The following is a 14,390-nucleotide window of genomic DNA, read 5'->3' on the forward strand; positions in this document are numbered from 1 at the left end:
AACTTGTCATCTGTCCACTTAGAATTCCCAGGTGATTTATATCAGTCCAATTCATATAAATTTAAGTCAGTTGTGTATCCAGTACAGTGGTGGGCAGTTATTTGGGTCCATGGGCCACATAGCTGAGCTGAGCTGTCATGGGCTGGGTCAACACCCCCCCTGCGCAATAGGTCACCAAAACTCCCTACCTTGGATGAGTTTGGGGTGAGTGAGGAGTGGCGTTTGAGAGTGGGACGGGCAGGCGATGCTAGGATTATGGGGCAGAATCATGGTGGTGACAGCACAGATTCAGGGCCCAGGGAAGAGCTGTGATATGCTGCCCTCATGCCCTTGTGATAGGCACTGGTACCTTGGGCAGGCGTGTGCAGGGAGCAGATCATGGCTCAGCCCCGGCCCAGCCCCATGCTGTTACCCTAGGATCCTAGGGTCCCCTCGACTCTACCCACTCACCCATCTCACTGCTGGATGCTGCTCCCTATCAGCCTGCAGCCCCATCCCAGCCGAGCACTTTGCCTACATGGCTCCTGGCCAGTCTCCGTGGAGACACCAGGGTCAGGGGTGGTGAGTGTGTGGGACCAGGCCTTAGGCAGAGCCATGGTGCACCCTCTGCACGTCCCCTGCCTGCAGAACTGGGGCTCTGTCCTGACCCTAGCCCTGGCCCCATGCTGTTACTGCCTATGATCCCAAAGTCTCCATGGAGACCGGCCAGGAGCTGTGTGGGCAGGGTGCTTCACTGAGCAGATGAGATGGAGATGAAGCTAGGCAAGGAACTGCATCTGGGGCTGGGATCTTGGGGTGGCAGTGCAGGGTCAGAGCTGGGGCAGAGCCGTGATCCACTCCCTGCATGCTTCTCATGGAACCCACACCCATCACAGGGGCATGTGGGCACCAGATCACGGCTCTGCCCTGGGCCCCAGCCCTGTACTGTCACCATGCCAAGATTTCAGGGTCTCCCTGGCCCCACCTGCCTGTCTCACTCCCAGCTACCACTCCCTGCCAGCCTGTGGCCTCATCCCAGTCACCCAGCCATGCACCCTGCCCACATGGGTCCTGGACCTGGTGGTGGATGCAGCGTGTATGGGCTGGGGTGCTTGAGCAGCAGGGTTGCAGCTGGCGGCATGGCAGGAAGGAGGCATCACCACTGCGCCTGCTTGGAAATGGAGTCCAGCTGCTGCACTGCCCCAGTCCCGCTGCATGTGTGGGGGTAGTGGGACTCACTGCACGTACCACAGCCAGGGCTGCACCCCACACCTGGGCTAGGCAGGACTGAGGGACCCACCATGGGCTGGATAAAATCACTCGGCAGGCTGTATTTTACCCACCCCTGATCTAGGATCTGAATTGGTGGAGGGGAAGTGAAGTGGCCTCAGAGGGGATAAGAAGTCATGAATATAGATGTATTGGAAATCATGGAAAAATTGGGTTGCAAGTTGAGGGGGAGAAAGGGGAAGAATAATGCTGAGGATGAGGAGGCAGTGACCAGAGAGAGAGGATTACTGACTGGTGCATGGTAGAGAGTTAGTGGCTGGTCAGTTATGTGGCAGTTTAGGGAACATGACAGTGAAAAAGTTGCTGTTTTTCTTTCTTATTTATTTAAATAAGGTAGTTCACTCTTCACACCAGAAGTGGTAAATTAATAAGGCCAAAAAAATAATGGGTCTAAAAACCATTTTATAGTTGTACAAGAAGTACTTATCAAAATGCCCACCTGCCTGTATCAATGTATACCAGAATATGCTCCCCTCTTACTATGGAGTTCTTTATTTTAGGCTGATGGGACCTGATATATGATCCCAACAATCACGCTTCCTGACATGCCACATATGCAAGGCAGAAGTCACAACTGTGGGATTGAACATCAATTCCCATCATGCCATTTGTCAAGGTGTTGCATCATGACCCCAGGCTCCTGCTTCACCAGCAATTTTTGCTCCCGTGGCTGGGAGTCCTGTTAGTTGACCGCCTGATGCCCTAATACAGCTAGGAACTCTGATTGCTGACAGGGCTCCCAGCTGTGTGGCACACCATGGATTAACACCTTTCCTCTTTAGAGTTTTTTGCAAATAGCTGGCTCCCGAGTGGACAGTTAAGACTTCTGGCACTTTTACAGGTTATTTAGAGTGCTGGGACAAGCTCATTAGCATGCTATTTCAGATAACATAAAAAATGAAATAGCAATGCTGACATTTGGGGGCTGGACTTGAAGATCTTCTGAGGTCCCTTCCAGCCCTAATGTCTATGACATTTACATCGTCTTTAGCAAGCTCATTGAGGTGAACTGTGTAGTTCACATTGCTTAGTCCTTGTGTGTCAGGCTCTCTGTAGGCTCAGGCAGAAAACACAGTTTCAATTAACAGTTGGCTTAGAATCATGAGGATGAGATGCATCATTTTTGGAATACGAGAACTCAAACTATGGAGCAAAATTTTGCAGTCTGGGGTAAATAAACAATAAGTTCTGTGGCAGGTTGTAGAACTATTGAAACAGAAAATAGCCTGGATGCAGCATATTGGTAAACACAGAAGTAAACCAGTGATCTGTTAGGCACTCCTGCTAAGGGAACAGTTTTCTTTCGTGGGCTTTTCATCCTCCCCCCTCAGCTTGCTTCAGCGCTATAATCTGATAAGAGGATGTAGTCACTTACATGCCCATAGTTCATAAAGCTTCTGCATTGATTATAGAATATGGCATTTCACCACTATTTTTGTCTCATCACCAGTCACAGTGCATACATTTCTTCTGTCAGACGAAAAAACAACTTCCCCCCTCATAAAATGACAGCCTAGGAAGGCACAAACTCTAATGACTAGTTAGGGCTCTCCACTCCATTACCACTCCCCTGCCCATCTCTCCATCCCCAATTCTGCATGGCTAGAAAGAAGTTAAACTGTATATTTTACAAGATTTTTCAAAGTTTGTGACTACCTTGGGCCCTGGCATAACAATTTGTGTGTAGAGTGAAACATTTCACTATGGCAGCATGTCACAGTGCAAGATCCTGGAGGATGGCCGTGATCTCCCCAAGTCCCCCTTACTGTGCCAAGTTGGCCCAATGGGCACCCTCGATCCTCGTCCTCCATGTCTTTGATGACAATATATATATGGAAGGCTGCCTTTCATGCCCTCTTGGTCACGGTTAGCTGTACACTCTGACCCTGTGCCTTCCTGGACCCCTGGTAGGTCCCGCTCCAGATAGATGGTACCACAGTTGTTTCGGGGCACCCTAGCCTTATGGGCTATGCGTGGCTCCAACCATCCCTTTACCACGCCCCAAGCCTCACAGATGGTACTGATGTTGTTCAGTCCAGGCCTTGTTATAATTTGGCTCCCTTGTCCTCTCTGGGCCCTGTCTCTTTCGGTCTGCGCCCTTTCTGGCGCTTTCTCCAAGACTACCCCCTCTCTGGGGCTTCTCACAATACTGCTGCCCCTCTCTCTCTCTAGGGCTTCTTGCTGCCCCCTCTCTAGGGCTCACCATACCTGCACTGGGGCTTCTCAACTGCCCCCTCTCTGGGGCTGGGGTCAGTGTACCCCAAATGCTGCACCCTCGCTGATGCTGGGGTCCCCACACTGCTGTGGGTCCTCTATGAGGCCTCCTACAACCCCTAATAGCCTCACCCAAACCACCAGTGTTAAACAGTAAACAAAATGCAAGCCCCTCAGCTATAACAAACTGAAGCCGTCCAGCTATAACCACGTTACTCAAAACAACCCAGGGATGCTCCATCCTTTACCCGGCTTGGGACTGTACCTGCAGTCAGGCCTCTCCTCTCAGCTTTGCTCAGGGAGAGCTCCTTCCTCCCTGGCTGCTGGCAGGGAACTCCTTGCCTGGCTTCAGTCAAGGGGTTTATATGTTCCAGGCCCTGCCCCCCCCCTTTGGTCAGCTTACCGCTGGCAGGTGTGGGTCACTAACTACTCTAGTTGCCCTGGTGACCAACAGCTGGGCTCCTTACTCACTGCTAGGGCTCTTTCCCTAGCAGTTTCCCCTCTTTAGGAGCAGGGCACCTTAGTGCTCTGCGACACAGCATTGCAAGGAAAAGCATAAGATGTGAAGTATCCTTGGAACATATAATGATGGACCGTCTTTAACTAATGCTGGTATAATCAGAAGTGACTATTCAGTTCAGTTTCTCAGTAAAATTTATTTGAATGTTATGGAGGAAATAAAAGAGTGGTAAATCCCCTTTGGGGATGAGAGTGCTGGAGCATTATTTCAGCAGAGATATGGGCGATTGGTACTTCCTGGATCTAGGGGGGGGCACCAGCTGTGATCGCCAATTTGGGGGGGTGGACAGCAGCTGATTGCTGAGCCCAGAAACACTGGCAGCAAACCGGAAGTGCTGCTGGCGCTTCTCAGGGCGGGCATTGGCCAGTGGTTCCCACTCCCTGGCTGGTAAGGGCCAATTTTAGGGGCGGGGGGCACATGCCGCCCCCCCCGTACCCTCCCTCCTTGTGACCTATAATCAGAGCTCAATACTGAGTATGTGGTGTAAGTGACAGTTAGTAAAGGAAGAACTCATTCAATTTTGAGGATATCTGTGGTTTTAAAGTTTTGGCTTTACTCAGACTGCTTCATATATTATATCTTTCATCACTGATGTAAAACACATGCCTAGTATTCTGTCTTTCTCCATCATTTCTCCACATATGCAGCTCAAGGCAGTTCCTGATTGGTGCAGTAAAACTTGCAGGTAGAATCATAGAAAATCAGTGTTGGAAGGGACCTCAGGAAGTCATCTAGTCCAACCCCCTGCTCAAAGCAGGATCCTCCCCATCTAGATTATTCTAGCCAAGGCTTTGTCTGCCCGGGTCTTAAAAACCTCCAAGGATGGAGATTGCATCACCTCTCTGGGTAACCTGTTCCAGTGCTTTACTACCTTCCTAGTGAGCGAGTTTTTCTTAATATCTAACCTCAACTTCCATTGTTACAACTTGAGACCTTACTCCTTGTTCTGTCATTTGCCACCACTGAGAACAGTCTAGCTCCATCCTCTTTGGAACTACGTTTCACATAGTTGAAGGCTGCTATTAATTCCCCCCTCAGTCTTCTCTTCTCCAGACTCATTAAGCCCAGTTCCCTCAGCCTCTCCTCATACATCATGTTCCCCAGCCCTCTAGCCACTTTCATTGCCCTCTGTTGGACTTTCTCCAATTTGTCCACATCTTTTCTGTATTGGGGAGCCTAAAACTGGACATAGTACTGTGTGGACTTCTCCACGTTTGCTCCCAGGAACATCACAGGGAAGCCATCCCAAATTTGGCCTTCTTGCTAATAGTTATTTATAAAAAAAGATCTTTTGCTTTTTATACATTAGGATGAAATAATGTGAAATGTATTGGGGACAGCAGGGTTTTGTCAGTGTACTTAATATATAAAGTATAATAGCTTGTAAAGTGAACAAACTAATAATATGTAATAGCTTGTAACAGACAGTCTAGTGAAAGTTAGAGCCTATTATGACCCATTTTACCTGGAACCTGCAGGGGCATGATACCATGGAGACAATGGAAGTCTATGTCAGTAGTACAGTTTTAAGCAAGTTGTGTTAACAATAGGATTTATTTTAGTAATTGATGCTACACCGGTTTGAGAGACAAAATTCTTATTCATTATAATGTTTACAGGGGTCAGGTTCCTTCTGAGGCAGAACTGAATTACTTGGGTGTGGCCAAGTCACTGGAAATGTATGGAGTAGATCTCCATCCTGTCTATGTAAGTACTGCTTTCATGGAAGTCAAATACTTTAAATTTAATGGTATTATAAAATGTTTTTTACACTCAGGTAGAAAAAAATGCATTTATGTTACTTAGGCACTAGGGGATATCTTTTTTTTTTTTTTTTTTTTTAAGGATGCAAGAAATCTGAAGGAAAAAGTACCTCTAGGGAGCATGGCCTAAATTATTTTACACCTAAGAAAACTAAATGGATTTTTGGTTAAAGATTCTGGTTGTATTTTCTTATAAAATACAATTCATTTTGGTGAACAAATACTATGGGTAAAAAATTTGAGGGATTTAATACAAGTGTCAGACCAAGGTAAAAGAGCAGTAGTGTAATTAGGATGGGATGAGTGGGATTCCACCCCCCTGAGAGTATTTACCATGGCTGGAGCAGTCCTGCACTGCCCCTGCCTGGCCATAAGCCAGGCAGCACAGTGCTGCACCAAGCTGTATATCCAGGGTGTGGGTGGGGGTGAGTGGGACAAGAACACGCACAGCTGTGCACCTAATATGTATGCATCGGGGTAGAGGCAGGAGAGAGGGAACAAAGCACCAGGGTTTGCTTCCAGGGAGCCCAGCCATGGGGATGCTGTTACCAGAGCAGAGTTGCTGATGTTGTTACAGAAGCAGTGGCAGCAGTTGCCCAGGAAGGTGAGCCTTCCCACATCCCTTCCTTTCCCCTCTCCACCCCCACATTGTCTGTCATTAAGCTGCTGTCAAAAGTAGCATGTGCTCAGTAATGGAAGCCAACTGTGAAGTTGATTAAATGCAACCAACATTAAGCATGACTATAAAACACATGGCCTATATTGGGCAAACATACTGATGAAAATGTGTGTGTGTAGGTGCATGCGTGTCCCTTTAAAAAAAAGAAAAAGCAAAACAGTTGCTCACTCAGGAGGGGTACTGCAGTGTAAACGTACTCAAATAGCTTACAGTCAAAGGTTGGCAACATATGGCTTGCACTGGCTCTGGTGTGTAGAGCCTGGGGCTTTGCCCATGCATATATTGAGGCTGAGTGGCTGGGAACTGTGCCTGTACCACACTTTGGTGGGAGGGAGAAGCAGCGTCAGGCCTTGGCAGTGGCAGCCAGGTCACTAGCCTACCATAGACCTGAGCCAGGTTGTTTTGGTCCACAGCTCCCAAAAGTCACAGACCACTGGCCTACAGTGCTTCAAAAGTGAAACCTTGGTAAGATCAATTCTTATTCCAGTCACAGGCTCACTACAAAGACCTTAACTTGCCTTACAGACAGTTCCTTGCCAATTCTCACCTCTTCCCTTCAGGAGGCGATCCTGTGTGGTTTTGAATACTTGCCATGATCTGAGGAAGCTGTAGCAATATAGCAAATACATAATTTTCTTGTTATTCTGTACCAAGAGGGCTGGCTAGTGATAAGCATTGAGAGCTTAGGAACTGTTTAACTTGGGAAAGGAACCGTGACTTCTCATTACTATCAAACACCTTCTCATTTATTGTGAAAAAAGTGCTCTGACTCCCTCACAGCAGTTGGTTTATTTAGCAGCACGCTTCAGCACTCCTGGGCACCAGTATTTCAATAAAAAGAAGCCAAATGCAAAATTATACTCCAGTGAAATGAACCAGGCTGTCATTATGCACCTTCTCTTGGTGGCTATGACGTGTTAGGTGTCAGGTTTTGATACAGAGTTTATTCTTTGAGTCTTTTATCACACTTCACTTTTTTCCCCCAGTTCCTCCAAAAAAATCTTGATAATTAGGACTCCCATGCTTAGTCTCCCAGAAATAATGTGTTTCTTTGTTTCTGATGTAGTAAGAAGTTCATGTTTACCTGTGAGAGAAATTGACCTCTATGATTAAGATGTTTACGTGGGTGTTCCAAGTGCCAGAATCCTAAACCAGCATATTGGCTTGTGTATCAGTTTGGGAAAAGAACTCTTTGGAGCCTCTTGTAGAAATACAAACTGAATTATCAGATTATAGAAAATACAAAAATCAGATGGATGCTTGCTTGTAGGAAACCACCAACATAACTTGGAGCTTTCAGAATATTGCAAGAAACTTCTTCACCTCTGGAAGTCCCTTCCATGTGTCAAAGAGCTTCGCTACACTGTCAGCTCCTTCATCATTATACAAAGGGTTATGGCATTAATAATATCTAAAAACTGCTTTTGCTTTAATGGAATACATAGATTCTGGTTAGTTCAGGGAGATAGATGGCTATGTAATTTTTCAGGGTCTCCCTTGAATTAAAGCAGCTGACCTCTGTATGATTTTCCATTAAAATCACTATAACTTTTCACTTCTGCAGGCAGCAGAAGTTTCACGATAAGACTGATGATTCATATATCTTGGATGGTATGGTAGAATGAACCTACTGTAGAATTCAGAAGTATATATGTTATGAATAAATACTGTATTCTGTAAAGTGTGAAATGTCAACAGCACTTAACTTTAAGATGCAAAGAGAGCGAAATATGACAGCTTACTCAAATTAATTTTCACTCTTAGTGTCTCATGTAAGTAATCTTTATGAAAGCAGTTCCATTAAAGTCTAAAAGACTGCTCCCATGAGATAAGGTTCATCAAGTAAGTAAGAGTAGGGTAGAATTCACTGGCTAGTATGATGGTGATAAGAAGATGATCAACTCTTATACAGAAGTTTTCAACAGATCTGAAAATGTTTTACAAAGCATCATTATCCCCATTTTATAGATGGGGAATCTGAAACACAGAGAAACAGTGACTTGCTGAAGCTCCCTGCCCCTGGCACTACTCCATCCTCCCAGACAATATCTGTAAAAATAAAATTATAGCTATAAATAATAAAATGGCATATATTTTGTTTTCCAGGGTGAGAACAAGTCTGAATACTTTTTAGGATTAACACCTATAGGAGTTGTTGTCTACAAGAATAAAAAACAAGTAGGGAAATATTTCTGGTATGTACCTGTATAACTTAACAGTGTTGTGTATATTAAAATAATATGGTTATGAGGGAAATATGATACATTTGTCAGCTTTATAAAAGAGGAATTAGAATCCTAGCTCAGATCAGTCTTTCTGTATATAATTAATTGTTTTAAGTATTTTCTGTTCATAATATTACAAGAGATGTTTCCATGCTTATATGCAAATGTTTAAGTGTAACTTTTTGTGGCGGGTAATGCGCAAAACCATTGAGGCACTTGGAAAAGCTATCACATGTTGATGACTAAGAGAGACATCTTTTCATCCCATTCAAATGCATCTTTTTCTTTTTTGTATCTTTTCTATCCATTGGCTATAAATATCATAAATTTTTCTATATCTTTTTTTTCCATAGGCCTAGAATTACGAAGGTTCACTTCAAGGAAATGCAATTTGAACTTAGAGTGCTGGGAAAAGACGTAAGCCTTTTTTATTTCAGACTTGAAAGAAAAAAAATCCTGAAACTAATCTAATCTAGCTGTTAACAGTTTAATTTGTGCCATGAAATGGACCTACTTTTATTAATAGTTTTAATTTAATTATTACCAGAAGACTCTACTTATACTGTCTTTGGAAGAAGATTTAAGTGTAGAAGTTCTAGTGGAGAGAGAGAGAGTGAGGAGAGGGTTAGGTTTTCTCTTTCTTCCCTATATGTTCCTCACTTGGCATGCAAGATAGGTGTGTCTTATTAAAGGAAATCAGAAGGGGACTTTATTGTATATTAACCAGATTTGTTCCTCTGTCATCTGTAAGGCAGAAGACTTAGAATGTTACAGAATGCTCATTCATGTACAAACAAGTCCCATGTCTCAAAAGAAGTGATACATTAATTGCTGCTTGATAGTGCAAGTATGTACTTATTGTGTGAAGCATGTGGAATTATTGCAGATGCTTATTAAGCTGAATGAGAAATCTGGAATCTTTGAGAAAGGGGACACAATTTTGCAGTCTAAATATTGATTCTTGGCTTATACTTTATGAATATTCTATATGTGCTTGTAATAGTCAAACTGCCTAACTGCATTTGACAGTTTCAAACCCTGACAGGTATTACAAAGAAACTGTTTTAAAGAATAGCAAAAGAAACTGTGGGTGCTGACAGACGTGCAGCTCCCCGCTGTAAGTCATGGTACTTTGTAGGAAGTGCTATGAGTTACAATATCTCCCTTCCCCCGCTGCCCAGACGATGTTTGCTGATTGGTCTGGTGGGTTGGAGGATTGAGCTGCATGTCTGCAGGTGCTCTCCATTAGCACCCTCCAACAAGCAGGTTCTCTGGTGCTCTTTTCAGAATGGGAGGTAGGGAAAGGAGGAGAGGGAGCTTGGTCTGGGTTTTGCCCAGCTTGGACTGGAGTGGACTGGGTGGATTAGAAGATTGGAGCCCCCCAAGGTGGGCTACAAATCCACCCACCTCACCCTCCAGCTCAGGCTGGGCCAACCCCAGACCAAGCTCTCTTCTCCCTCTCCCTCCTCTCCCATTCTGAAGACAGCACTGGGGGTGGGGCGGGGCTGGGCTGTATCAGCTTAACCCTGCTCCTGGTGCACACTGATAGATGTTAATGAAGGCACTCTGCTTCTGTCTGAACCCTTATGGAATGAGTGTTCAAATTGTCGCACAGTTGGGCACTTTTAAAGTGCTCTGTAGCCTTGCACTTCTCTAAGGGCATGGCTGTAGAGTGCTTTCAAGGAGTTGATTGTGTGACGAATGTAACTTATGTCTGCACTGTATATGTAAAATCATTGCAATTTGAACTGCAGCTAATGCACATTTGAAGTACTACTGTGATAATCTATAGGGATAAATACAGACAGTCAACTTTGGGCTTTTTGTATATTTAGTCTTCTCAGGTTAGTCTAAACTGCATAGATTGAACCGCTAAGGAAGTGAACAGACATTCACTTTTGATTCCAGAAATGCAGCCATATGCTTGCAGTGGCCAAGGCTAAAAATATTCAGAGTAAATGTTCAGAATAGAGAATAATTACATAGAATTCCATAAGGAATATAACAAGGATCAATAGAATAATAAGAAAAGAAAAAAATGGTCTGAATATCAGGAAAAATTTCGTGGCAGTGAAATTTATTGGATTTTTTTAACAGTGTTTCCAAGAAGTGGTGGAAGCACTTGGGACATTTTAAGCTTAATTGAACAGAGAGCTATAAATTTGAGCAAGAGGAAGTTTGGCTTTGTGATTAAAGTACTGCATTTTAGATCTGGGAGATCATACCGGGTTGACTTCAAGATGAATACTGCATGCACTGTCAGCTCAGTGAGCAGGCCCTTAGATTGCAATGAGAAACAGTATCCACAATGAAAAGAACGCTCCACCACCATAATAATGCTGTCACTCCTCATTTGGCTTAGTGATTATTGTTTATGCATTTTAGCATTAGTATTGCACAGCAGAAATTTCTAACTGCCTGTCTAAAAAGGTTGAGTCCATAGGCCAAGTGAGTTCTGTACTAGTAAGCTTAACATCTGCATTTCTTTTTTAGACTAGAGAATGTTATGGGTATGAACAGGATGGCAGATGTTCATATTAGATCCTTGAAAGACAAATTAAGGGAAGATGTTTAAAACATAGACACAAATGAGGGATTTGGCTAATTTTACGTTATTATCTTTTTATGCATATAAGAATGGATGACATTTTGCTTCCAAATGCTGAAGAGTGTGAAATAATTACAAGTTTTACATTAGGGTCAAATCTTAAAAAGTGTTTCTTAGACAATCCATCATTCCATCCAGGAAGAGCACACACCAACTGCTGAAACTTCCTTAGCCTGACGAAGGGTTTTTGAACCCAAAAGCTTGCTTAATAACTATTCTCCAACTATTTGGGTTGGTCTAATAAAAGATATCAAATTCACCCAAAGAACCTTGTCTTACTTAGACAAGTAGTTCTTATTCACTTAAGTATCAGTTCAATTCATTGTAGCTACTTTGTGTGAGGAATGATTCTCTACACAAATAAATACTTTTCATGACAAGACTCCAATTGATCAGCTCTGGATTATTACAGAACTGATGCTATGGGCTTACTGTGTTCATGGTACAGAACATCACAGAAGATATCATCACATGTGGTGCAGTTTTAGAAGCTGTTCAGTTGCCCATTTCCAGTCTATGGAAAGAGTCCCATTGGCTTTGTTGGGCTTTCATTTGGGCTCTTAGTGAACCTGAATCAGCAGCATGTTTAAATGTGTGCCTAACCAGGAGCACTAAAGTAAAGGTTGAAGGGGAAGTTGGTGGTGGTGGTATGGTTATTTTTTAGATAGTGTGTGGAAGCAGAACACTGCAGTGATTATCAGTGCAACTTGTAACCAGGAGTGTTCCCCTCATAGGACTCTTGAAAATCAGGGACACAGTTTTTAGGAGCTGCCATGGTCTATCTGTTCTGTGAACAGGGAACTTCAGTCTTGGGGACTATCAATTTTACACCTTTCATAAGCCCCATATTAAAATTTATATTAAGTGTTGGGACCCAGGGCAGCCCGCCAGCAGCTCTCGCTGACTCCCACCCGGGCAGATAAGGGTCCGGGGCCTTAGAAGGCCATCAGGCGGGTACTTGTGACGCTTGGAGTGGAATTAATTAGGCGGACGCTTATCAGTTGCAAAGCAAGATTATTTACTCACGCCGTCAAGGTGGTGAATAGCGGAGGTCAGAGATACTTGGTTAGTTACAGCTTAAGGTTCGAAGGTCGGTCTGCATAAAAGTTCTTTGGTCGGGCAGATAAACGGAGAAAAAATCGGGCCGGCAGGTCGTTGATTTACTTCTGGTAAGGTCGAGACAGGGGAGACTGACAAGCGATCAATTTGTCAGTTATTCTCACGCATACATTCAGAGGTTTTTTCAGGTGTGTGCACGGAGGTCTCCCGTTCTTCACGGAAGTGAAGACGGGTTTTATTTGTGTAACAGCCAATTGCTTTTCGCCACGTCACAAATTTAATTAGAATCGCCAGTTATTTAGCGGTCTTTGCTAGGGTGTTATCTCACAGGGTTACTCCCTGTTTTCTCTGACCAGTAATAATGATTTATGTACAGCACAGAAGGCTAAGTTCTATTTCATGTTAGTGTCTCAGTTGTAAATTTCTTTTTGACATGCGCAAAAAAAAAAAGCAGTTACTATCATTATTGTTAACCCTTAGTTAACCTAGTGTAGAAAAAAACTGTTTTGAATGGTTTTACTTGTTTGTGACATGGGCACTACTTAATTTGGTTGTGACATTAAGAACTAAGAAAAAAATTGTCACCATGGTACTTTAATCAACAGTTAAAAATAATTTGTGCCTAGGTTTTCTTGGGGTCTTTAAAAATGAGTGTTAGTTAAATTAGAACTTTTGAACTTACCTCTGCAAAAAGGTGATGTTAAAATTTTTGCCAAAATTTAGAATTTCCTATCACTTATGTAGGACTTCAGAGTTTGTTAAATGATCATGTCCATAGTGAAGTTATTTTATATCATAATGGAAACTATAAACATTCTTTTACTGCTAGGTTTGGATTTATATCTCCATATTTTGTCAGCAATTAAATCAATAAAATTCACTTCACACTGATATACCAGTATAGTGAGAAGAGCCTATGCATTACTGGAAGTATTTTGTCTTTGTGCTTGCTGTTGCATTCCCTTAACAGAATTACATAATAAAAACTCTTTCTGTTTTCAGTTCCTCCTTAATTCAAATAAATCTTAATGCTGGATTTTTTGAAGTTGTATAAGAATCTGAATGCCCATTTCTTGTTAAAATTAATCGGAAGAGACATCCAAACTGCTTAGTCTGTGATTTCTCAATGTACCTAAATCTGCAGCACAGTGTCCTCTGGCTAGCTCAAGGTTACAATATGGGGTGCATGTGTTGAGGAAAAGTACTTATCCTCAATACTAATAATCCTGTTGTTTACTAGGGTTGTATGAAACGGGCCTTATTCAATTTGGTTTCGGATTTGGCCCAAATCAGGGACAGGGATTTGATTTGCTGATTCAGATCACTGTCCCCGATTTGATTCGGCCGAATCTGAATATGAAGATTCAGTGCTGATTTGGTGACTCAGCAATTTAGACATAGATGCAGCTTTAAATGTTTTTTCTATATACCTTGAGGTACCAGTGTGGCTTGTGAATGCTATGATGCTGGGGTGCATGGAGCATCCCACAGGAGTGCGGGGGGGGGGGGCCCTCCACGTGCCCCAGCATTGCTACAAGCTGCCTGGTACTTAGAGGTATGTAGAAAAAACATTTAAAGCTGTGTCTGTGTCTGAATATCTCTGATTTGATTCGGAGAGATTAAAGGGTCTCCTGATTCAATTTGGATTTGGAGACTTGGCCACCAAATCGGGCTGAATCCCACTGAATCAAATCAGGGACCAAAGCTTTTCACACCCCTATTGTTTACTTCATTTTGCTCTTTTGTAAACACTTTGATTTACTGGGCACAAAATAGTTACTGTTGTTTTGATTTATACTAAAATTATGTACCTCTTATTTCCTTCCTCATTGAAGTTTCTAATATTTTATTAAATATGTCAGGCTCTTCCCTGAAAGCTACTTTGGGTGGAATTCTGTTAACCTTTGTGCACATGACCAGCAGGTTTCCAGCTTTCATAGATTTCATAGACATTAGGGCTGGAAGGGACCTTGGAAGATCATCGAGTCTAGCCCTCTGACTGAAGAGTAGGAAGTCAGCTGGGGTCATAGGATCCCAGCAAGATAAGCATCCA

At 43.3% G+C, this 14,390-nt stretch overlaps 1 protein-coding gene across 4 annotated transcripts in view; it reads left to right on the forward strand.

Annotated features, from left to right (window-relative positions):
• The window catches only part of EPB41L4A (erythrocyte membrane protein band 4.1 like 4A), a 237,893-nt gene that overhangs the window by 138,032 nt on the left and 85,471 nt on the right, over positions 1–14,390 (forward strand). For all 4 annotated transcript variants that reach the window (XM_059724947.1, XM_059724946.1, XM_059724948.1 and 1 more), the window contains 3 exons: positions 5,623–5,710; positions 8,552–8,640; positions 9,024–9,087. In XM_059724947.1, the coding sequence (XP_059580930.1) occupies positions 5,623–5,710; positions 8,552–8,640; positions 9,024–9,087 (241 nt within the window). The remainder of the gene's footprint in view (positions 1–5,622; positions 5,711–8,551; positions 8,641–9,023; positions 9,088–14,390) is intronic.

The sequence above is a fragment of the Alligator mississippiensis genome, chromosome 3 (genome assembly GCF_030867095.1).
Source record: "Alligator mississippiensis isolate rAllMis1 chromosome 3, rAllMis1, whole genome shotgun sequence".
Taxonomy (NCBI): Eukaryota; Metazoa; Chordata; order Crocodylia; family Alligatoridae; genus Alligator; species Alligator mississippiensis.